The sequence below is a fragment of the Scyliorhinus canicula genome, chromosome 4, assembly GCF_902713615.1.
Source record: "Scyliorhinus canicula chromosome 4, sScyCan1.1, whole genome shotgun sequence".
Classification (NCBI taxonomy): Eukaryota; Metazoa; Chordata; class Chondrichthyes; order Carcharhiniformes; family Scyliorhinidae; genus Scyliorhinus; species Scyliorhinus canicula.
Genome location: NC_052149.1, coordinates 22,765,535 through 22,791,480, shown reverse-complemented (window position 1 = coordinate 22,791,480; position 25,946 = coordinate 22,765,535). Strand labels below are relative to the sequence as shown.

Sequence of the window (25,946 nt, the reverse complement as noted above, 5' to 3'; positions counted from 1 at the left end):
CCAGTTAACATCTCAAGTCCATTTATCCTTATGTAGTTCTATAGAAGGGTCAATGGACTTGGTCAACTCTGTCTCCATCTGCACAGATACTGCCCAGCCCGCTGGGTTTATTCGCCACTTTCTGTTTTCCTTTCTGATTTCCAGCATTTGCAGTATTTTGCTTTTATCATAATCAGTTATCTATATTTGAAGCAGTTGGAATAAACCACCTAGGTAGCATAATTATTTTATTCTAAGCATCCAGGATAAAGGGACCTGTGACTCCTCTCAATCCCTGAGCTTCATATTGCCTTCAGAATCTGTGAGGTGGTAAAATTTATATTTTGTTATCCTGCTCTCCTCCCCTTCCGTGCCATAGGGCAGACTTCTAAAAAATGGCCGGTGTCAGGTTCCGATTGAAAACCAGTGTGTTTCTCCCCAGAAGCACAGCCAAGTTTTCACCTTCTGACACTTTGTAAAAAAAAACAGGAGCGTGTTTTGCGCTGTCGTTCCAGCGGGGCGAGGCCTGATGCAGCTGGCAAGCCCTGCTCCATTAAAGGGGCAGCCCAATCTCAAAGTGAAAGTGGCCCAACCCCCCCCCCCCCCCCACCCCCCACCCCCAACCATCTCCGCTCCTCTCCTCCCCACATAATGGGAACCTGCCCAATTGGGTTCCCTAGAGCAGGCACTGTCAAACTCGGGGGCGTGACCCGCGGGTGGGTCACGGGCGGGTGTCGGGAGGGTCGCGGAGCCATCTGTCGTGGCGCTTCCAATCGCGCAAATCTGTGGGCAACAGCCGCAGCAGCCGGCTGTTAATAACGCTGGCTGCAAGCGGCCTTAAAGTGACAATTACAAAAATATGATTTTTTGAGGCCTTACAGTCACATTAAAGTGCAGACTGACAGTGAGAGAAAACAACTGAAACAGTTTTGTAAATATCAAGACTTTATTAAGACATCAACATAGGAATAAACCATGAATACACTTATTATAAGTCTTTTCTTGAGCCAAGCAATTTAGCAGAAGCTTTGCTACTTTCACACCTAAAATTCTCCCGCCTTTTGCATAAAATATGAAAATGCAGCAAAACCTGAAAAGCCAGTTTCACAATCATGATCGCAGTGATGCCCTGTCACCCAGAAAAGCCAATATTGGCTGAGCATGCCCACGCACAAGTGGTCGGAGCCAGTGGCAGAAATTCAGCTCAGACACGTGTGAAGCTACAAAGGGTCCGAAAACCTCCTCAACATCTTGTGATGCAGTGCAAAGTGATATTTCTGGAAAATGAAACTACTTTTCGGTCTGGCATATTTTCTAATGCTCCCCTCTCACCACCTCCCCCTGCCAGCCCAGCAATCCCCCCCACCCCCCGCAAACTATGAAATTTAATATGCTACCAGCCACCTTCAAACCTTCACCTGACCTTGGTACGAAGCACTTGGGAATATTTGAGTCACTTCCAGCGTTAAATTGGTCCTAAATGGTAAGTGAGCATTGTCCGCCTGTGTCTTCTCTATTCAAGTTGTAAACATTCAATGCGCAAGCCTCTTGTAACATCTGTGACACGTGACCACGGGAACATCACACAGATTCCCTTCTGATATCTCCTATTTGCCACTTGATTTAGTTCAAGTCACATTCTTACCTATACGAGTGATCAAAACCCCTTCAAATAACATTATTGTGTTTGACGGTGACTTGGGAGTCTAAACCAAGTGTCAAATCTGAGCTCAGGTTTTCCATGACTCCACCCCATCAACCACAACCCCGATTTGCAGGGAAAGATCACAAGTTAAACTTTGGGTCAGTAGCTGGCTCACGATTCATAGTTTTCAGAGTTTGAACCAACATGGGCAGAGGCAACATTGAATCCATTACTATTCCCAATATAAATGATGAAATGTCAAGCATCCTTGAGCACACATTTATTCACTCAGTTTTCCTTCAACGGTGAAAGATGTTGCTGAATTTCTACTGGCACTATAATACCCAGCTCTTCAGCGCTTTACAGCTAGGGCATGCAGATAAAGGAAAGGGTGGCTTGTGTGATCTCTTCTTAGCACTACACCCTGAGGCTGGCCAAATATTTTTCCAGGGGGCTCATATCCCACATTTTGGGGTCCCAAGCTAAGAACCACCCTGTGAATGTTGGAAGTTCTTTTCCTTGCTTCATGATGGTAATAGGAGTCCCCATGTCTCTTCCAGTTGGGTCAGCTGCCAAGTATTGTTTTGCTGGAAGATGAAAAATAAATATATTAGTTTGTAAAATGTATACAAGAGGTGACACAAACTTCACATTCACTTTTACAGACGTTTAGAATGATTTTACAGTCAGGGGGTTAAGACCTTTTTTTTACCTATCGAATTTGATTGAGGTTTGATGTCTGCCTGAAAAACCATAAGATTATATCAGGGAAGAATATTAGTTATTTTTCCCTTCTTTTTAAAACTTCTTTTCTTGTTAATTTTTTTTGCACAGTGTTGAAGAGATAAATGGTTCTGGTCCTCACACATATGATTGGCTTCGCAAGCAGTCCAAAAAGCCATGATATTTCATAAGGCAACAGATTGCATTATCTGTACATGACATTATGACCATCGAGCCAATTCCTGAACAGGTGAGGATCTCTTTAAAGGTGCTAACCAACACATTGCGAACAGCTTCATGCAGGAGACTCTTTCAAATATGGACTATTCTCTGACGAAAGAAAACATTTTTAGTCTTGCCTGAGGTTTGTTCACTTTATGCTAATGCCCCTCATTCAGAGTCCGAGTAAAATAATTTATTAATATTATCCATTCATCTTGGAATTTTAAGACACAAAATTGATTCCGACTAAGCACCTTTTCTCCATAGTGAACAAAGGTTTCTCCCTATTTCAAGTTCCAAGACCTCGAACATTCCCTGCCATTTTTCTCTTCACAAATGTTAATAATGCTCTCCACTTGCCTGGATGAATGCAGCTCTAATAACACTCAAGAAGCTCGACACCATCCAGAGCAAAGCAGCCCACTTGATTGGTACCACATCCACCACCTTCAACATTCACTTCCTCTACCACCCATGCACGGTGGCAGCAGTGTGTACCACCCACAAGATGGAGCAGCAACACACCAGGGCTCCTTCAACAGCACCATCCAAACCCACGACCACTACCATCTAGAAGGACAGGGGCAGCAGACTTATGGCAACACCATCGCCTGCAAGCCACCCTTCAAGTCACTCATCATCTTAACTAGGAAATCTGTCCTGTCACTGCTGTGGGACAAAAATCCTGGAACTCCCACCCTAACAGCACTGTGGGTGTACCTACACCACATGGACTGCAGTGGTTCAAGAAGGCAGCTCACCATCAGCTTCTCAATGGCAATTAGGAACAGGGAATAAAGAGGGGCAGCACGGTAGTGCAATGGTTAGCACTGCTGCCTCATGACGCCAAGGACTCGGGTTCGATCCCAGCCCCGGGTCACTGTCCGTGTGGAGCTTGCACATTCTCTGTGTGGGTCTCACCCCCACAAACCAAAAAGATGTGCACAGGGTAGGTGGATTGGCCACGCTAAATTGCCCCTTAATTGGAAAAAAAAGAATTGGGTACTCTAAATTTTAAAAAAAGGAACAGCTAATAAATGCTGGCATTGTCATCAATGCCTACGCCCCATGAATGAATAATAAATAAGTTCATTTGAAGATAGGATGCCTAAATCCATACAAAATACTGGAGGCATAACTTCACCAGTAAGTCAAGATTGTTTTAATATCCATGAGGTCCATCCGAGTGCAGGATTAATCCTGACCGTTTACCTTCAGTAAATGGTCAATAATTAATCAAGTCTCTTTAATACTTTAGAATTTTAGACTGTACAGTTTTCTAACCAATTTGGATTTTGGTTTATTGTATAACTGGGTTCCTGATGTCAGATATGAAAACGTCTAATTGATGCAAAGCTTCCCTTTATCCAGCCATTCCAAAAACGGAAAGAAAATTAACTAAGAAGGTGAATTGTTAGATCATGGGCGGGAGGGATTCTCCAATAATGGGGCTATGTCCCCACTGCGGCGTGAAAACCAGCGCCAACCACTCCGGCGTCTAAAGGATAATATGGCGGAGCCCTACAGGGGCCTAGCGTGGAGGAACCAGCCCGCCCGGCCGCCGATCGGTCGGGCCCAATGAGCCCCCCCCCGCCCCCGGTGTCGGATCCACCCCGCCACCCCCAGGACGGCCTCTGCACACTTACCTACTAGGACCCGCCGTGTGTGAGGTGAGTAATCCGTGCCGGCGGGACTGAGCAAAGACTTGTCGGCCACTCAGCCCATCGGAGCCAGAGAATCGCTGGGGGGGGGGGGGGTGCTGTCAACGGCCCCCAACTGGCGTGGAGGGAATCCCGCCGGGGGCCGGAAAATCCCATCCCTAATCTTTCCACTATATAACAACATGGGTGGTATCCTCCGCTCCCGGGTCTAAGTGCCCTCGCCATCGTGAACGCAGTTGCGTTTCACGACGGCGCAAACAGGTCCCAGACACAACGTATTCTGGCCCCGCGCTGGAGTGGTTCACGCCACTCCAGCGTCCCTACGCGGCGCAATGGGCGCCGCGCCAACCCGCGCATGCACAGTTGGGGCAGCTCAATCCTGCGCATGCGCGGGGAACTTCTTACGCGCGCCGGCCCCTCACCAACATGGCACCGGTGTTCTGGGGCCGGCTGCGGAAGGAAGGATTCTCCGAGCGGCCCGGCGCAATTCGCGCGGTGCTGGTTTCAGGGGGGGGTGGGTGCGGGGGTCAGGGCGGCGTGGTATGATTCGCGTGGCGTCCCGGCGATTCTCCCACCCGCCGTCGGGGGGGGGGAGAGTACCGCCCCATATGTGTAAGTATGTGAGGCCTGGGGTCGGCTTACTGCCCTATCCTGCTGACCAGAACGGCGACTGGTATCAGAACCTTCAAAACAAAGAATAATTCGCCAAATGGGGGGGGAGCTGCTGGCATTCTCAAACTTTAGTAATTATTACTGGGCAGCGAATATAGCCATGATTAGGAAGTGGATGATGGGGAGGGGGGGGGGGGGGGAGCGAGTAGAGGTGGCATCTTGTAAGGGCTCTACTTTGGGGGCATTTGTAATGGCGTCCCTGCCGTTCCCGCCGGCGTGGGAACAGAGGGAGCATTGGTCTGGTTCCCAATTTGCAATAATCACCTGTTTGCCCCGGGGAGGTTAGGTGGAGGGTTTCGGAGTTGGCAGAGAGGGGAGCCTGAGGGAGTTGGAGGTGAAATTTGAACTGATGGGAGGGAATGAGTTTAGGTACCTGCTGGCGCGAGATGTTCTACGCAGGCACGTCTCAACATTCCCGCTCCTACCATCAAGGGGATACAGGATAGGGTAGTTTTCAGAGTGTGGGTGGGAGATGGGAGGCTTTTGGACATTTATAAGGAGCTTATGGGGTCAGAGGAAACACAGACTGAGGAGCTGAAACTCAAATGCGAAGAGGAGTTAGGAGGAGAGTTAGAGGATGGTCTGGGCGGATGCGTTGAATAAGGTCAACGCGTCCACAACATGTGCCAGGCTCAGCCTTATACAATTCAAGGTCGTTCACCGGGCCCACATGACAGTGGCACGGATGAGCAGGTTCTTTGGGTTGGAAGACAGGTGTGCAAGGTGTGCGGGAGGACCAGCGAACCACGTTCATATGTTCAGGGCATGTCCGAAGCTTAGGGGATTCTGGCAGTGGTTTGCGGATGTCGTGTCCAATGTATTGAAAACAAAGGTGGCGCCGAGTCCAGAGGTGGCAATTTTCGGGGTGTCGCAAGATCCGGGAATCCAGGAGGAGGAAGAGGCAGATGTTCTGGCCTTTGCTTCCCTGGTAGCCCGGAGACGGATGTTATTAGTTTGGAGGGACTCAAAGCCCCCGAAGTCGGAGACCTGGCTATCAGACATGGCTAGCTTTCTCTGTCTGGAGAAAATCAAGTTCACCCTGAGAGGGTCAATGTTAGGGTTTGTCCAGAGGTGGCTGCCATTTGTTGACTTCTTTAGGGAAAATTAACAGTGAGCAGAAGGGGGGAGGGGGGTGGTTGCTGTGGGGGTAGTTTAGTGTCGAGTAGGAGGCTGGAAAAGGTGGGACCTGTGAGAGAGGAAGACGGCTTTTGCATTATGTTTATATTTGTATGTACACTGTTATTGTTGTAAAACCATAAATACCTCAATAAAATGTTTGTTTAAAAAAAAGGAAATGTGGGCTTAAATGGGGTACTCTTTCCAAAGCCGGTGCAGACTCGATGGGCTGAATGGCCTCTTCCTGCACCGTAAATTCTATGATTCTATGATATAAACTAGTGGGAGAGAATGAGCAAGCGTTCGGGAGGGACTTCAGGGATATAAACCGGCAGGAGAGAGTGAGAATTCAGGGGAGACTTTGGGGATATAAACCGTAGGAGAGAGAAAGCGAGAATTGGAGGATATTTTAGGGATAGAGACCTGCGGGACAGAGAGAGAGAGAGAGAGAGATCAGAGGAGATTTAGTTGTATAGCCCATGGGGAGAGAGTGAGTGAGAGATCAGAGGAGATTTAGTTGTATAGTGAGTGAGAGATCAGAGGGGGTTTGGGGAATATAACCCAGTGGGAGAGAATAAGGGAGAGTTTGGAGGAAATTTCAGGGATATAAACCAGTGAGAGAGAGAGCAGAGACTTCTGGGCTTTAATATGGTGGAAGATAGAGCGTTTGAAGCGGTACAGAATACTGGGAGCGATAGCGAGCACTAGAATAAAATCGTCGACCTCGATTTAGGTGTTGGAGTCGATTCTCCACCTGATTGCCGATTACGATAGTGGCGTCGGGCCACAGAGAATCCAGCCCAGAATGAATGAAGCTGGAGCCAAAGAACAATGAAGATGTAATTACATTGCTTATTGTAGTCTATAGACCTCCAAATAATGGGAAAGATGCAGAGGAACAGATTTGCAAGGAAATTATAGAGACGTGCAAAAATTATAGAGTAGTTATAATATGAACTTTTAATTATCTGAATATAGATTAGGATAATGGTATTGAAAAGGGCAGCGCGGGTCAGGGTTCCTACGATGAATTCAGGAACATTTTCTCCAGTAGCATGTTACCAGTCCAATGAGAAAGGAGGTACTCCAAGCCTGGATCTTGGGAATGAGGCAGGCCAAGTGGAACGAGCATCGGTAGGCGGACATTTGTTGTGTCATAAGGTTTAGGCTGGCTATGGAGAAGGACAAAGGGCAATGAAACCACCGTTGATTATCGTAATAACCCAGCTGGTCCATTAGTATCCTATAGGGAAGGGACGTTGCTTGTCTGTCCGACATGTAACTCCAACCTCACCAGGTCTGGCCTACATGCGACTCCAGACCCACAGCAATGTGGTTGATTCTTAAATGCCCTCTCAAATGGCCTAACAAGCCATTCAGTTCAGTCCAAGGGCAATTAGGGAATAAATGTTTGCCAAGCCAGTGATGCTCACATCCCATGAATGAATAAAAATGAATCCAAAGTATGAACAGTTAAGTCAGGGAAGCCAACTTTAACGATCTGGGCTGAATAAACTAGAGTCAAAGGTTGGCAGAAAAAAATGGGAGCTGAACAGGGATCTATCTTCAAAGAGAAGATAGCTCAGGCACAGTCAAGGCATATTTCCTCGAAAGGGAAAGGTACAGAAAACCAAGCCAGAGTTCCCTGGATGACAAAAGGGATAGAAATGAAGATAAAGAAGAAAAAGTGTGCTTATGACAGATGCCTGGTGGAAGATATGTTTGAGAACTAGGCTGAATTTAGAAGATTCAGAGGGGAGGAGGAAAGAAAGCAAATGAGAGGCACAAAGAAAGAGTATGAAAATAAATTGTCAACCAACATAAAAGGGAGTCCTAAAGTCTTCTGTGGGTATATAAATGGTAAAAGGAGGAGTGACATCTATCAATTAAGGACCAAATAGGGGACTTATACACAAAAGCAGAGACCGTAGCTGAACTATTAAATGAATAGTTTATATTTGTCTTTACCAAGAAAGAAGATGCTACTCAGGACATTTGGTGAGGGCCATGAAGAATCCAGCATGAGTTTATAGAACAGAAAGAAACATTTATTTATACACACACACACTCCCTAAGGATTGTGGGATTGCCATTAGTACCCAGCCAGTGGTAAGCAGGCAGGTTATAACAGGACAATTGAACAAAGAGACACTAAAAGGGTTTGAAATTTATAAGGAGAGGATATTGGATAGGTTATCTGTACGATTCTAAAGTGGGTGCAAGAGCAGGAAAAGAGAAGACTGATGGGTGACCTGATGGAAATCTTTCAGATTATGAAGGGATTCAATAATCCAATAGGAATTTCAATAGAAACCTCTTTACCCAGCGAGTGGTGAGAATGTTGAACTCGTTACCACAGCGAGTAGTTGAGATGAACAGCATGAATACATTGAACGTAAAGCTAGATACATACATGAGGGAGAAAGGAATAGAAGGAGATGCTGATGGGGGGCGATGTAGAGGGGTGGGTGGAGGCTCATGTAGAGCATAAATACTGACACAGACCATGGCTAACCTCAGCCGGTATGGGAATTTAAAAAAAAAATAAATTTAGATTACCCAATTATTTTTTCCAATTAAGGGGCAATTTAGCATGGCCAATCCACCTACTCTGCACATTTTTGGGTTGTGGGGGCGAAACCCACGCAGACACGGGGAGAATGTGCAAACTCCACACGGACAGTGACCCAAAGCCAGGATCGAACCTGGGACCTCAGCGCCGTGAGGCGGTTGTGCTAACCACTAGGCCACCGTGCTGCCCTGGGTATGGGAATTTAACCTGTGCTGTTGGTGTCACTGAGCACGAACCAGCCATGCAGCCAACTGAGCTAACCGATCCCCGTGTAAATCTGTAATAATTCCTTAAATATTACTGATTGCCTGTCTCCCACCATACTATTTAATGGAGTTTCCCAGTGCACCTCAGAAATCTTGCCACTCATACCCTTATAGTTATCTTCTGTGAGCACCAAAATAAATTAAACAAAAGAACCATGTAACCACCATAGCCCACCTTCATGGCAACGTGGCATGATTTTTGGGGTTCCCAAACAGAAATGGTAATAAAACATCTTCTAACCTCCAAACACCCTTTCACTCTTTGATCCTTGTGATAAGTCATTGAGGTTGACAGGTCAGGTTGAGAGTGCAGTTAATGAAGCATACAGTATCCTAGATGTTATTAATAGCGACATGGAACACATAGAACAAGGAAGTTATGTTGAAATTCTAGAAGACACTAGTTCAGCCTCAGTTAGAGTATTGCTAGCAGTTCTGGCAACCGCACTTCAGGAAGGGAGTGAAGCCATTCGGGAAGATGCAGGAAAGATTCCCGAGAAAGATTATAGGGATAGGAACACCAGTTATGATGATAGATTGGAGAAGTTAGGACTGTTTTCCGTGGAGAAAAGTAGGCTGAGAGTAGATTTGTTACAGGTATTCAAAATCATGAGGGGTCTGGACAGAGTAGACAGGGAGAAACTGTTCCCACTCGTAGAAGGATCAAGAACGAGAGGGCACAGATTGACAAGAGAAGTAAAAGCGACATGAAGAGAAACTTTTGCACCCAGCGAGTGGTTGAGGTCTAGAATGCACTGCCTGAGAGTGTGGAGGAGGCAGGTTCAATCGAAGCATTCAAAAGGGAATTAGACTGTTGTATCTTAAAGGAACGATGTGCAGGGTTATGGTAACTCACCTGATGAAGGAGCTGCGCTCCGAAAGCTAGTGATTCCAAATAAACCCGTTGGACTGATTTTGTAAGACCTCTTACTGTGCCCAACCCAGTCCAACGCCGGCATCTCCACATCAGGGTGATGGAGAAAAGGCAGGAGAATGGCACTAAGTAAACTGCTCATTCGAAGAGCCAGACATGATGGACCAAATGGCCTCTCTCTGCACTGTAACAATTCCACCATTCTAATTCTGGATAATTTAAATATAGAACATAGAACAGTACAGCCCTTCGGCCCTCGATGCTGTGCGGAGCCTTGTCTGAAACCAGGATCAAGCTATCCCACTCCCTGTCATTCTGGTGAGCTCCATGTGCCTATCCAATAACCGCTTGAAAGTTCCTAAAGTGTCCGACTCCACTATCACAGCAGGCAGTCCATTCCACACCCCAACCACTCTCTGAGTAAAGAACCTACCTCAGACATCCCTCCTATATCTCCCACCCTGAACCTTACAGTTATGCCTCCTTGTAACAGCTACATCCACCCGAGGAAATAGTCTCTAAACGTCCACTCTATCCCCCTCATCATCTTGTAAACCTCTATTAAGTCGCTTCTCATCCTCCTCCGCTCCAAAGAGAAAAGCCCTAGCTCCCTCAGCCTTTCCTCATAAGACCTATCCTCCAAACAAGGCAGCATCCTGGTAAATCCCCATTGCACCCTTTCCAATGCTTCCACATCCTTCCTATAGTGAGGTAACCAGAACTGCACACAATACTCCAAATGTGGTCTAACCAGGGTCATGTACAGTTGCAGCATAACCCCACAGCTCTTAAACTCAAGCCCCCTGTTAATAAACGCAAACACACTATAGGTCTTCTTCATGGCTCTATCCACTTGAGTGGCAACCTTCAGAGATCTGTGGACATGACCCCAAGATCTTGCTGTTCCTCCACATTCCTCAGAACCCTGCCGTTGACCCTGTAATCCGCATTCAAATTTTTCTTACCAAAATGAATCAGGGTTAAACTCCATCTGCCATTTTTCAGCCCAGCTCTGCATCCTATCAATATCTCTTTGCAGCCTACAACAGCCCTCTACCTCATCCACTACTCCACCAATCATGGTGTCATCAGCAAATTTACTGACCCACACTTCGGCCCCCTCCTCCAAGTCATTGATAAAAATCACAAATAGCAGAGGACCCAGCACTGATCCCCGTGGTACACTGCTGAAAATTTGATAGGATGTTCTTGCACAATACATGATACTTATTCTTGCTCCTCCTACAAATAGCACTGTTTTTTTTGTTTCTTTTTACAAATTTAGAGTACCCAATTGATTTTTTCCAATTAAGGAATGATTTTGCGTGGCCAATCCACTTACCCTGCACATCTTTGAATTGTAGGGGCGAAACCCACGCAAACACAGGGAGAATGTGCAAACTCCACACAGTGACCCAAGGCTGGGATCGAACCTGGGACCTCGGCGCCGTGAGGCAGCAGTGCTACCACTGTGCCACCTTGCTGCCCCACTGGTGCTTCACCGCACCAGGGTCCCAGGTTCGATTCCGGCTTGGGTCACTGTCTGTGTGGAGTCTGCACGCTCTCCCCGTGTCTGTGTGGGTTTCCTCCGGGTGCTCCAGTTTGCTCCCACAAGTCCCAAAAGACGTGCTTGTTAGATGAATTGGGCATTCTAAGTTCTCCCTCAGTGTACACGAACAGGCACCGGAGTGTGGCGACTGGGGGATTTTCTCAGTATCTTCATTGCAGTGTTGATGTAAGCCAGCTTGTGACAATAATAAAGGTTATTGTGATTAAAATTGATGCCTTTTCTAGTTACTCACCGCATTTCACTGATTCCGACTTCTCCACTTCATTTGCAGAACTGCCAATCCAAAGAAAGATCTACAAAGTTGTGAATAAATAAAATGTCAATTCTTGACCTTATACTGGTCATAAATCCTTTTTGTTACTTGTAGTTTCAGCACATTTCTCGCAGCCCCCCCCCCCCCCCCCACCCCCCCCCCCCCCGACCACCCACCCACCGCAATCTTTCCTCCTGAAGCCATTGGGGCCTAAATTCACTGGCGCTCAAAATCGGGAGTGATTCAAACCACCAGGCCTGAATTTGGAGGACCGAGGGCCACCCTGAATTTTTTCTTGGGCCTATGGTTATTAGAATTCAGGCTAGCTGTTCCATGGTCCTGAAACAGTTTACCTACCCCGGTATCTGGCACCGAGGGCCGAGTGGTGGAGGGGTGGGTGCTCAGTGCAAGAGGGAGTTGCTTTGTGAAGTCAGGAGGAGGACAGCAAAACTGGGTCTGATTCAGTCCTGACGACGAAACTCGTGCACAGACCTCTTTGAGCTGTTGTCTGCCACTCGTTAACATCCCAGGAGCAGCAATCATCAGGAACCAAAGCTGGGACCTTCAAGTCTGCTTTTCATGCTGCACCAATGCCGATAGAAAATATCCACGTTAACACACAGCAAGTTAATCGAGCCAGAACTTTACCTGATCCCCAGTATCTAAAAGCATCACATCATCGACTGCCAAGTCACCCTGCGTGAAGTCACCCGGAACTTCCTCAATCTACGTGGAAAAAAATTGGACATTAACTTCGTTCAACAATCAAAGCAGTAATGCTTTAGAAATGAAATTAGTCTCGACGAGAAACAATTTCAATGTTCCAGGATTCCCAGCGCATCCACTCACAATAAATGTTCCTGTTTTGTTTGAGCAGCCAAACAAACGAATTGGGTGGGTTGCAACTTCCTCCTTCAGGCCTTTGGAACTCTGATATGGCTTCTTACCACCAAGATCCTTCCAGAATGAATCTATAGTTGGGAGGAAGCAGAGAGTGAATTGCAACGATGGGGCACGGTTTTACACAGCTATTTTCCGCCAATCTCCCACTTGGCGGAAATCCCAGTGGAGCGGGGGCAGCGGCTGTTCGCGCCATCTCTTTGGGAAGGTCCGCGAAAGATACGACGGGAGATTGGGAAGACCCACTGCCGGAACTGCAGGTGAGGGCGTTTACCTGATGCTTTGCAACTATTTACAGGATGTGCTTGATGGCCGGCACAGATACAATGGGCTGAAGGGCCTCTTTCTGTGCTGCATGGCTCTATGTCAGTATTATCCTAAGATAAGTTGTGATTTGGTAGTTCAGAGGACACCAATTACATTTCAGATTTGAATGGTGTGGATGGTGGGCAAGTTGGACACAGTTATAGTTCAGAAATGGACCATTGATATCTGAATCCAGGCCTGTCCCTGCATATACTGCACAGAAAGCTGCAAGAGCAAACATCCAGGGTTAGGGGGAATAAGCAAGGGGAGAGGGATTAATTTTCTAGCTTTACCAAAAAGCTAACAGGGGCTAATGATGAGCTAAATGGCCTCCTTCTGTGCTCTTTAATTCTACTTGAGTCTACAGCACAGGCCATTCAGTTCAACAGCTTTATATTGAACTTCCTGCCCCTCCCACCCTACTTCACCCAACCCCATTACCATTTGTGGTAGTATGACTCGAGGTACCTGTGAGTGTGAGCTACCATTGGTGGAGAAGGCGCGCTGCTCATTGGCCCAAGTGTTTGCATTTCATTGGTTGGAACGTAAGGTAGCTCCGCCCAGTGAGGCGGGGTATAAGAACCCGTGTTTCCCAGCAGCTGGCCTCTTTCTGTAGTCGAGCTGCTGGGGAAACATCTTGTTGATTAAATTGATGCGCAATCAATAACTACTGAAACGAGGTTTAAAGCCTTCAATTTGGACTACATCCTCATTTCAGTAGTTATTGACTGCGCATCACCATTCTATTCCTGTCTCTTGTGTGTTTAGTGAGTTTCTCCTCAGTTGTTCTCCACGCAAATTATTTCCACATTCTGACATATCTCTGGTAAAAGCGGTTTCTCGAGAATTCTTTATTGGATTTAAATGAAGAAGTGAAAATTCTACCTGGCTCATTTCCTTCTTGGATCTCTGTTACACTTCCTCTAAGGACACTAGCCACGTACTTTGCAGTCTTTAATTCAGCAGCACTGGCACCTACGCCCTTCCAAATGGAATTCCCTTGAGGTGTTTTCAAAACAAATGTGTCGTTGCTGTTTAGTGAGCTCGAGTCAACATTCACCTGGAAAGCGGACAAACATACTGTGAGCAACCGCAGGTCATTTTGAAACCTTAGAAAACTGAGAAGTTGTAATGATTCATCATTTTTTTTGAAGTTGAATAGATCGGACTTCTTAAAAAAAAGGGGAATTCATGCTTTGCAACTTAAAGTGATGGCAACTGAGGCGTTGCTCCCTCGCTGATCTGACTATGTCGAGGCAGCGACCAATCTCTCATGTCGTTTTGGAAAAGGCATTGTAATAATAGTCGCTTATTGTCACAAGTAGGCTTCAATGAAGTTACTGTGAAAAGCCCCTAGTCACCACATTCCGGCACCTGGTCGGGGAGGCCGATATGGGAATTGAACCCGCCCTGCTTGTCTTGTTCCGCATTACGAGCCAGCTGTTTAGCCCACTGTGCTAAACCAGCCCCAGACACAAACCTACAGCCACAGCAAGCAGCAAACTTGACTGCTAACGTCCTTACAGTGGGGCAAATAGGCTGGGATTTCGAGGGAAGCTTGACATTCCCGCTCCCAAAAAACTGACAGAAGGAGAAATGGGTAGTAAAAATGCCAATCACCATTCCCTTTACTCCCCCTCGTTAATATGTATCAGAACAGCCAGAACAAGCCATGTCTTAAATATTCCCAATTGCAACCTCTTTCTCCCACCTACCCTACTGAATCACTTCAACTTATAAGTTTAGGTCTTCACTAAAATTGCATTTTAGTTAGGCAAGGGAATCAACAGTTATTGGGGGTGGATGGGAATGGGAATGTTTAACATGAAACTCAATCTGTTCAGACATGATCTTATCAAAAGACAGAGCAGGCTCAAAGGGCCAATCGGCCTACTTCTCTTCCTGTTTCTCATGTCTGTATGTTTGTATTGTTTATGTGAAGTGAAGTGGAATGAGACAGTGTCCTCCGGGGAAACTCACTTCATGAGGAAAGAACATCAGTGCAAAATGGAAACCGGTCACATCAGCGTGTTGTCACGGTGGTTAGCACTGCTGCCTCACAGTGCCAGGAACCCAGGGCGGTATTCTCCCCTACCCGGTGGGGCGGGGGGTCCTGGTGTAGCGGAGTGGCGGCAACCACTCCGGCGTCGGACCTCCCCACAGAGGTGCTACGCCCGCGCCGGAGTGGCTACCGCTCCGCCGACTGCCGCCAACGGCCTTTGGCACCACGCCTGCCGGCATTGGGGCTGGCCAAAAGGCCTTCGGCAGTCGGCGTGAGTCCGTGCATGCGGTGGAGCGTCAGTGGCCGCTGACGTCACCCCGGCGCATGCGCGGTGGAGGGGGTCTCTTCCGCCTCCGCCATGGTGGAGGCCGTGGCGGCGGCGGAAGAAAAAGAGTGCCCCCACGGCACAGGCCCGCCCACCGATTGGTGGGCCCCAATCGCGGGCCGGGCCACCGTGGGGGCACCCCCCCCGGGGTCAGATCCCCAGGACCCCGCTCGCGCCGCCTGCTCCCGCCGGCACAGAGGTGGTTTAAACCACGTCAGCGGGAGAGGCCTGACAGCGGCCGGACTTCGGCCCATCGCGGGCCGGAGAATCGCCGGAGGGGGCCCGCCGACCGGCGCAGCGCAATTCCCGCCCCCGCCGATTCCCGGGTGGTGGAGAATTCCGGCAAATCCCACCCCCAGTTTCGATTCCAGCCTCGGGTGACTGTGCGGAATTTGCACTTTCTCCCGTGTTTGCGTGGGTTTCCTCCGGAGTTCCGGTTTCCGTCCAGAATCCAAAGATGTGCAGGTTAGGCAGATTGACAGGCTGACATGGATAAGGCAGGAGGAAGTGGGCTTAGCTAAGGTGCGTTTTTGGAGGGTCGTTGCAGACCCGATGGGCCATAAGGCCTCCTTCAGCACAGTGGGGATTCTATTTTTAAAATCTACAGTTGTACTGTAAATGGGGGAAAGGCTGGATTCCCCCCCCCCCCCCCCCCCCCACACACACACACACACACAGGCTGGGTCCTCCGTTCCTGCTGAAGTTAACGGGGATTTAAATGGATCTGCTGTGGGCAAAGGCACCGCAGCGTGGCCGGAAAGACAGGGAGAACGTCTTTACAATGCAATAATGACATAGTCAAGGCAATGTGCGGCACGGTAACAAAGAACAAAGAAGCACAGTGGTTAGCACAGGTCCAATTTCCAACTTGGGTCACTGTCTGAACGGAGTCTGCACATTCACCCCGTGTCTGCGTGGGTTTCCTCTGGGTGCTCCGGTTTCCTCCCACAAGTCCCGAAAGACATGCTGTTAGGTAATTTGGACATTCTGAATTCTCCCTCGATGTACCCGAACAGGCGCCGGAGTGTGGCGACTAGGGGATTTTCACATTAACTTCATTGCAGTGGTAATGTAAGCCTACTTGTGACACTATTTTGGACATTACAATATAGGACATGTATCAAGACCTTGAACAGTGTACAAAGGAGACTTACTAAAGTGGTACCGAGAATAGGGGATTACATTTTCATGAAACAACTAGAGAAACTGTGCTTGTTCTCCTTAGAGCAGAGATGGTTATGAGTTGCTCAAGTAAAAGCAAAATACTGCGGATGCTGGAAATCCATGTGACTATTTCAGTTCACCATCTGTGGAAAGGGAAACAGAGGTAATGTTTCAATTCCGGACGACTCTTTAGCTCGGAAGAAGAGTAATACGGACTTGGAATGTTAACTCTGTTGCCCTCTCCACAGGTCCTGCCGGATCGACCGGGTTTATCCAGCATTTTACGTGTTTATTCCACATTTGAAAAAAGTTTTTAAAACCGTAAAGGATTTTGGTGGACAAAATAAGGAGATACTGTTCCAAGTGGCAAGGGGCTGTTTAGCACACAGCTAAATCGCTGGCTTTGAAAGCAGACCAAGCAGGCCAGCAGCACCATTCAATTCCCGTGTCGGCCTCCCTGAACAGGCGCCGGAATGTGGCGACTAGGGGCTTTTCACAGTAACTTCATTTGAAGCCTACTCGTGACAATAAGCGATTTTCATTTCATTTCAAAGGTCAGTGCCTGAGGACATGGATTTAAGATAATTGGAAAACGAATCCGAGGAGCGATGAGGAGGATTCTTTTTAAAGAAGCAAGCTGTTATGACACGGAATGTGTTCGCTAAAAATGGCAGTGGAAGCAAAATCAATACTAATTTAATGAAGGAAATACTTAGAAGGGAAAAATTGGGAGGGCTATGTGCAAAGGGAAAGGGAGTGGGATTAATGAAAAACCATGTGGTACTGTCAAAGTGGCAGCACCAGTACAATGGACTGTATGGCCCCCTTCTGCACTAATCATTTTATGGGCAGCATTGTCCGGTCACGCCCATCCCAAGACTCCTGGAATATCCCGCCTGAGGTCAACGGGCCTCTAAATGGTCCGCCATATTTTCCATCCCGTTCACTACAATTCCCGTGACTGGCAGAACCAGAGAATTTACCCCTATGATTTGACATCTCATCTTTATCTTCAAAGTGTCAGACAGGAAGCAAACTGCCTGACTCTGAATTGTTGATTGAGCTCCTGCCTGAATGTCTGATTATGGAAAGTATCCTAAATATAAATGTCCTAATAAATGTGACTGGGAGCAGCACGGTGGCCCAGTGGTTAGCACTGCTGCCTCACAGCGCCGAGGACCTGTGTTCGATCCCGGTCCCGGGTCACTGTCTGCGTGGAGTTTGATGTGGAGATGCCGGCGTTGGACTGGGGTGAGCGCAGTAAGAAGTCTTACGACACCAGGTTAAAGTCCAACATGTTTGTTTCAAACACTAGCTTTCGGAGCACTGCTCCTTCCGAGGAAGGAGCAGTGCTCCGAAGGCTAGTGTTTGAAACAAACATGTTGGACTTTAACGTGGTGTTGTAAGACTTCTTACTGTGTGGAATTTGCACATTCTCCCAGTGTCTGCATGGGCCTCACCCTCACAACCCACAAAGTTGTGCAGGGTAGGTGAATTGGCCGCGCTAAATTGCCCTTTAATTTGAAAAAAAAAGAATTGGGTACTCTAAAATTATTTGAAAAATATAAATGTGACTGAAATTAATGCCAAAACGTATCAGTCACAAATTATATCGAAGTACCACAGAACTTATTTAAACTAAAACCAGAATCTGTCTCCTCATCCTTCCGTCATTTTCTTATTCCATATTTTTAATCAGAGGTGAAAAGGCTACTAAAAATGTAATTATAATCAGAGGTCTATTGTAATGACAGTAAGATATAGCAGACACTCCCTTTAATCAAAGTAGACATTAATCAAACATTTCCTTTGGTGTAGTAAAGATTGAGTTGAATGACTCGCCTCAACAGCTCTAGTTGCTCCCGTTGAGCTTTTCCGAATATGGAAAAGTCGAACTGCTGCAGCAGCACTCTGGCCATCCTTCCGGGAGGTCCCTCCAAGGTATACAATGACCGGCTTATCTTTGAACAGACTCAGCAGGTGAGGAGGCTCCTGACCCTGTGTCACTCGTACCTAGAAAGCAGACAACAACCCTCTTACAATATTGAAGTAAAAATGAATGCTTAAATCAGAACCACGGTGACCAGAAAGATAAAAAGAAAATGAAGTGAAGTTGAGGTTATAGAACATAGAACAGTACAGCACAGAACAGGCCCTTCGGCCCTCAATGTTGTGCCGAGCCATGATCACCCTACTCAAACCCACGTATCCACCCTATACCCATAACCCAACAACCCCCCCCCTTAACCTTACATTTATTAGGACACTACGGGCAATTTAGCATGGCCAATCCACCTAACTCGCACATCTTTGGACTGTGGGAGGAAACCGGAGCACCCGGAGGAAACCCACGCACACAGGGGGAGGACGTGCAGACTCCACACAGACAGTGACCCAGCCGAGAATCGAACCTGGGACCCTGGAGCTGTGAAGCATTTATGCTAACCACCATGCTACCCTGCTGCCCATGATGAGAAAGTAACAATGGCGAGCTTGGCTTATTAAAAAGTTTAATGATTACCAGATGAAAGCAAATCTGATGGAAGGCCAAAGTTCTGAGGTTTTGTGACCCTGCGAGAAATGAGTTAGAGAAGGAAGTTGGATACTGAGTCTTAGACATGGAATATCCTCGGAACAGATGCTACTCCACCTCATCGGAGGTGCAGTAGAGCTGAAGCAGATCTGAGGAAATCCATGTCTTCAGGGATACCTGTCCCTGTCTACCGGGCGGCACAGTAGCACAGTGGTTAGCACTGTTACTTCAAAGCGGCAGGGTCCCAGGTTCGCTTCCCGGCTTGGGTTACTGTCTGTGCGGAGCCTGCACGTTCTCCCCGTGCCTGCGTGGGTTTCCTCCGGGTGCTCCGGTTTCCTCCCACAAGTCCCGAAAGACGTGCTTGTTAGGTAAACTGGACATTCTGAATTCTCCCTCTGTGTACCCGAACAGGCGCCGGAGTGTGGTGACTAGGGGCTTTTCACAGTAACTTCATTGAAGTGTTAATGGAAGCCTACTTGTGACAATAATGAAGATTATTATGATTATTTCACTGCAGTGGGAATATATGGGAGGATGAACTGTACATGATATTGGTTTTGGAGTTTAGAAGGGGGAACAGTAAACCTAGTGGTATTGGATGATAGATAAAGGGGAGAAAGTGATGACATTCCTTATTCCATTCTCCGTTATATTCTCTTGCATATTCCTCCCAACTGAACAAACCAAGGCACAGTCCTCAAGAAATAGAGATGAATGTTCAAAAAAAATATTTAAAAAAATATCTGAGGCTGAGTTTTACTTCAGGCTTTGAGGCCCCAATGTCAGGACTAAATTGGTTCTCCAACCCGTAAATTGCCGGCAGTGAGACCTGCTTATCGTTGATGCCCGAGATACTCATCTAATTGGCAGGATCTAGATCTGGCTCGGCCAATCACAGAGGTTTAAAAAAAATTTAGAGTACCCAATTCACTTTTTCCAATTAAGGGGCAATTTAGCGTGGCCAATCCACCTACCCTGCACATCTTTGGGTTGTGGGGGTGAAACCCACGTAAACACGGGGAGAATGCGCAAACTCCACACGGACAGTGACCCAGAACCGGGATCGAACCTACGACCTCAGCACCGTGAGGCAGCAATGCTAACCACTGCGCCACCGTGCTGCCCGCCAATCACAGAGTTGGCAGCTTCATCGAGCGAGGCAGGTGCTGCTTAGCTAGGGTGAGGGGCCGCCTCAAAGTGGAGACACCCACAAAGGGGAAATTGTAGCTTAATGTTCCGGGTGGTCCTTGGGAAGGCCTCCAAATGTAGCATTAGGGCCACAGGGGATGCCTTTTCTCTCTTTGGGGCCTCCAGCTTCAATGCTCTCCCAGCCCCACAAACTGAACTGGACCAGCCATATAAACACTGTGGCTACAAGAGAAGCTCAAGGGTCCTGAGGTGTGTAACTCACCTCCTGACTCTACAAAGCCTGCCCACCATCTACAAGGTACAAGTCAGGATTGTAATGGAACACTTTCCATATGCCTGAATGAGTGCAGCTCCACCAACACTCAAAAAGCTTGACACCGTCCAGAACAAAGCAGCCTGCTTGATTGGCATTCTATCCACAAACATTCACTCCCTCCACTACCAAGTACAGCAGCAACGGTCTGTACCATCTATGACATGGGCACATTAAGAAGTCTTACAACACCAGGTTAAAGTCCAAGAGGTTTGTTTCGAATCACTAGCTTTCGGAGCACCTGAGGAAGGAGCAGTGCTCCAAAAGCTAGTGATTCGATACAAACCTGCTGGACTTTAACCCGGTGTTGCAAGACTTCTTACTGTGCCCAGCCCAGTCCAACGCCGCCATCTCCACATCACGTCCATGACATGCACTGCAGCAACTCACCAAGTCTCCCGAGATAGTATCTTCCAAACCCACAACCACTACCACTCAGAAGGACAAGGGTAGCAGACACATGGGAACACCACCACCTAGACGTTCCCCCTCCAAGCCACACACCATGCCAACTTGGAAATATATTACTGTTCCTTTACAGTCATTGGGTCAAAATCCTAGAACCCCTGTCCTAACAGCACTGTGGGTGTTCTTACACCACATGGATGCAGTGGTTGAAGAAGGTAGCTCACCACCAACTTCTCATGTGCAATTAGGGATGGACAATAAATGCTCTCCTAAGGACACCCCGTGAATGATTTTAAAAAATCAGCCTAGGAGGGTGGGCATGGGTTGGCCTTTTCAGAATCAACTGGTGCAGTCTGTGGTCATTGTGAGTGGTGGGCCGTCTCTGTCGTTGCTGTCCCAAATATCTGTAATAATTAAGAACTGATAGCCACACGACTCTGTGCCTGTAGGTGGCACTGTGATGCCTACATCATGTGGTTCACAGAGGTTAATGCTATCTCCCAGGAAACTCAAGGCTCTTTAACAGAAACCCCTCTAGAGACAGTAACACATACCTGGACAGGCAGACCACTCATCTGATCATCAAGTTCAATCGTGAGGACAGCTGATGTTCCCAGCTCATCTTTTGTTGCGTTGGTGCCTTGCCTTAAAAAGTAAACAAAAGTAAAATATCCTTGTTGGCTTTTCCGTCCTTGGGGAGTCAGCAAATCAGACAGTTGAACTTCTCCGGGTCCTCTCTCTCTCTGTCGGACAGTTCCTATCTGCCCAACCATGCATACAACATGGCTGTCAGCCCCGTAGTTAGCGAGGGAGCTCACACCCCTCGAGCCACACAGAGAAAACAATCGATCCCACCTCAGTTGTCCTGTGCAAGTTATTACTTAGAAGAGGCTTACCAAGTATAAATGAGGTGCTGGTCTCTGTTGTTCAATTTGTAAGAGTAGAGAATAATGTAACAGTCTCCGCCATAGAACTGGCCGTACAATGAAGGGTCAACGGGCTCTTTCTTGAAGCCTTCGATCCGCCAGATCTGCAGAGAAACATTGAATACATTTTCATGCACATTACTGACCCTCGGTCCCTGGGCTTCAACAAGGTCAAAACATACAGCGAGAGCTGTGGACTTGTTACCTGGACTTTGCCTGATCCATCATCCACCATGTTGTGTTGTGCAGCCATGGCGGTTGATGTGTAAAGCTTTGTGACATCAAAGGGAACGGATTTGATTTTGGCAATACTGCCAATAGTGTACACTCTTCCAAGCCCTTCACTCTGGTCTTTAACCTTCCAGTCTGAAAAGAATTGGATGAACAGCGGTGTCTCACCATGCTCTGGAAGTATTTCTATCTATAAAATAAAGCAAGACTTAGGTTTCTGTCCTTCACCTCATTCCCATATGCCACCCATATCGCCATCCACCACCCGATAAATGAGAAAAAGAGTTCTGTAAGTACGTAACTGCTATCAGGGAATGTAAAAATTCATCTGTAATTGTTCTCCTCATGACCTACAGAATTGTACATCGCTTGGACCCTGTCACGCTAGAGCAGGCATTGTCAAACTCGGGAGCTGTCACGGGCGGGTGTCGGGAGGATCGCGGAGCCATCCGTCATGGCGCTCCCGATCGTGCAAATCTGCGCTGCAAGCGACCTTCAGAATGGCCGTGAACATATAAAAAAAAATGCGGCCGCACTGCGCATGTGCGCCGATGATCGGGCACGCATGCGCAGTGCGGCCGAAGTACGGGGGGGCTTTATTCATTTATTTCATTCATTTAATTTTTATTTTTTTCATTTATTTTATTCATTTTATTTTTATTTTTTTTACAAGTTTGGGGGGGTTTTATTTAATCAAATTTTACAGGAAAAAAAATGCAGATCTTTGGACAGTTGGAGACTGTCCGACTGACACCGGAAGGCTTCACCTTCATCCAACAGGTTCCATTGGAGGAGTGTGTATCGAGGGCCAAAGGGACCCAAAACCATTTCCTCCATTTTTGTCAGCAGCAAACAAGGTAAGAGAAAATGGTGGGTCGCACAGGTCGGCCGGCGTGGGTCGCGAAGGTCGGCCGGGTTGGGTTCCGAAGGTCGGCCGGGTTGGGTCCCGAAGGTTGGCTGGTAAAAATGGGTCCCCAGAAAAAAAGTTTGAAGAACACTGTGCTAGAGAGAGGTGTGCATGGATGGTATCATTGTCTTTTTAAAAATTATTAAACAAGAACTGGGTCAAGATCTGGGTTGTAGGGCAGCACGGTGGCGCAGTGGGTTAGCACTGCTGCCTCACGGGGCCGAGGTCCCAGGTTCGATCCCGGCTCTGGGTCACTGTCCGTGTGGAGTTTGCACATTCCCCCCCGTGTTTGCGTGGGTTTCGCTCCCACAACCCAAAGATGTACAGTGTAGGCACTAAAAAAAGATCTGGTTGTACTTGTGGCATTTGGTTGTGTACCATAATGGTAAGGTGCAAGGCTCTCGTATATTGGGTCTCAGGCTTTGCCATAATCGAGCCAATCAGCCAAGACTAGAGAAAATTCAGACCTCTGCGACCATTTGTGGCAGCATTGTCTGTCTCAGGGAATACCCAGGGCATCAAAACATTCATGAGGCCCCTTATTTGCATTTACAAATCATCTAACATCTGCTTCAATTTGGAGGAAAGGGCAGCTCTTCTTTGTCTACTTTCTAATCCTTTGTTTGCAGGCCTGCCCAAGGAGTCGCTGAACATTAAAGGTCTGATTCATCAATGATGGAGAAAACTATCAACGGCTTGTGCATCCTGCCCATGTTCATCCAATATCAGATAATCACTTATCCCATTAGATCATCTCAGAAACACAGTGATCATTTATCAGTTAATCTACAGCACAGACTGTACTGTACTCTCCTTTGAAAGAGGATGTGTGTTCTTCACACAGGAAGAAATATATAGAGAAACATGCACTTCCTCAATAAATTGAACAAAAATGATGGCACTGTTTGCTACAGACATATATTTTTTTAAATTACCCGATTTCGGAACTAAACAATGACCACAATACGGATAAGGATGTGATACCATGCAAAGTGGAGGTTAAAACCCCTCTTAAACTTGAATCTTGCAAATAGTATTTTATCTTAATTAGAAGCTAAGGAACTAGCACAGGCCTCCTGTTACCTGCCTATTCGGAATCACCTAAAGATTTAAGAGGTGAATTCAGTACCTTCCATGCTTTGCCCCTCCCCATCTCTATAATCTCCTCCACCCCCACAACCTTGCGCACTCATTTAATTCCAACCATTTGATTTTAATGGCTTAGTAATTGGTGGCGGTGGCTTCAGTGGCCTTGGACCCAGTCTCTGGAATTTCCTTCCTTCATCGTCCATCTCTCAACCTAATTCTCCTCCATTAAAGGCACTTTTTAAAACCAAGCCTTTGGCCTTCTGTTGTAATATCTCCTTATGTGTTTCGATTTGTTTTATAATGTCCCTATGAAGTGCCTTGGTGTGTTTTATTACTTACAAAGGAACACTATAAACAAGAGATTGTTGCTATTGAATTTCCTCAGAGTTATCCTGATCAGCTACCCGACCTTTGGTGGGAATCTTGGCCAAATGACACTCATATTTTTTTCCCCTTGAAATCGCACTGCTCTGAAGTGCAGTCGAGTGGGGATATTTCTTAGGAGGTTCACCCTATAGTATTTCCTACTGCTGTGTCCTATTAGACTTGTACATTTTATATTGGCAAAGGTGCAATTTCACAGACTTTATTAGAAACTCAAAAGGATTTATTAACAAGACGAATTGTACAGCAGCCATACAGCAGCACCTAATCCCTTACATATCTCCTGCTTAAGAGAGGGCTCCATCTCCCTGGGGTGATTACCCAGTCTGAGTCCTAATTGGCCACACAGGTCATGTGACCCAAACGCTAGATACACGAACTGGACAATAATAAGTCAAGTCTTTGAGGGGTTTAACTGTTTTTTTGTAGGGCGGCATAATTCTGTAGTCTGTTCCGCAGGATTGACATACAACAGGAACTGTAATAAAATGGGTACCTCTTCTGGCACAGGCAATTCATCACTACATGTTTCCACGGAGATATCAGTTATGTCTATAAACATGTCGGATCAGCTACTTTGGTGCTTATGGGTTTGAAAATGTTTCTTGATGGCTACACTAATTACTGGAGCATCTCTCCACTCCTCAAGTGATCCAAATGTTAATGAACAATCCGTCCCAAGTCTTGAAAGACGTGCTTGTTAGGTGAATTGGACATTCTGAATTCTCCCTGTGGACCCGAACAGGCGCCGGAAAGTGGTGACTCGGGGCTTTCCACAGTAGCTTCATTGCAGTGTTAGTGTAAGCCTACTTGTGACAATAAAGATTGTTATTATGTTAATTGACCGTTCAGAATTTTCAGAAATACTGATGACATCTCGCAAATTCTTATTTTAAACATAAGAGAAGTAGCCCAACCTTGGATAGTTCCTGATTAGTTTACAAGACAGACGACTGGCCATCAAAGACCATGTTAATTTGAAGTGTACGTTACCACACCTTTTTAAATATTGTGGTGAATCTCCCTTTAAAGGCAATACAGTAGAGTAAGGGTCACATGGCCTATGCGTCCATTTGGGACTCTGAGTGGGAAATCACAGCAGTGGTGGAGTCCTCACTTAAGCAGGAGACTTAGCTGTGTGGCTACTGCGATACAATTTTCCTTCTAAATAAATCCTTTTGTGTTTCTAATGAAGTCTGTGAAAGTGCATCATTGCACTTGGTGACGAGGATGGGATTATCATGACACTGCCCCTGTAGGTGAAGCGGGCCAGGAGGCTCAGTGCATTTGAGACCCTGAGGGGAAGACGCAGAACAAACTTGAGTTGGCGATACAGTCAAAAGTTTAGAAACGTATAGAGATAAAAAAAATCAAGAGAAAATTATCCTGCAAAGCAGGAGCTGTGGCTTTAACTTTAAAAAAAAATAAAACTTGAGTGAAGAAAAACAATGTTACTGATGTTTTTTTTTTACAAAGAGCACAGAAAACAGTGCTTTAAGTTAAAATAAAAAATGGCCCAAGTGAGCTGCAGCGAGGTGTCCTGATTCCAGGGAAAATCAAGGCGCTTGAAACTGACAATCTCCCGATGTGGAGGATGGGAGCAGAGCTGTGAGGGTTCCATGGCAACAATTGCTGCACTGATGGGCTTCAAGCAGAGAAGTTTTAAAAAGAAGTTAGCAAGTTTTAAAAAACAACGGCCCCCTTGGCTCTCAAGTGGCTCGGTCTCCGAGTGAAATTGACAAAAAAAAACCCCAGC

The 25,946-nt window shown here is 46.9% G+C and overlaps 1 protein-coding gene across 1 annotated transcript in view; it reads right to left on the bottom strand.

Annotated features, from left to right (window-relative positions):
* Positions 1 to 906: 906 nt before the first annotated feature.
* The window catches only part of LOC119964414 (adseverin-like), a 55,564-nt gene continuing 30,524 nt past the window's right edge, over positions 907 to 25,946 (bottom strand). Inside the window, exons 9-17 of the mRNA XM_038793854.1 lie at positions 21,785 to 22,000; positions 21,550 to 21,683; positions 21,208 to 21,298; positions 18,093 to 18,263; positions 13,645 to 13,819; positions 12,403 to 12,524; positions 12,202 to 12,279; positions 11,533 to 11,593; positions 907 to 2,211 (exon numbers count right to left, since the gene is read on the bottom strand). Coding sequence (XP_038649782.1) covers positions 2,042 to 2,211; positions 11,533 to 11,593; positions 12,202 to 12,279; positions 12,403 to 12,524; positions 13,645 to 13,819; positions 18,093 to 18,263; positions 21,208 to 21,298; positions 21,550 to 21,683; positions 21,785 to 22,000 — 1,218 coding nt within the window. The 3' untranslated portion in view covers positions 907 to 2,041. The remainder of the gene's footprint in view (positions 2,212 to 11,532; positions 11,594 to 12,201; positions 12,280 to 12,402; positions 12,525 to 13,644; positions 13,820 to 18,092; positions 18,264 to 21,207; positions 21,299 to 21,549; positions 21,684 to 21,784; positions 22,001 to 25,946) is intronic.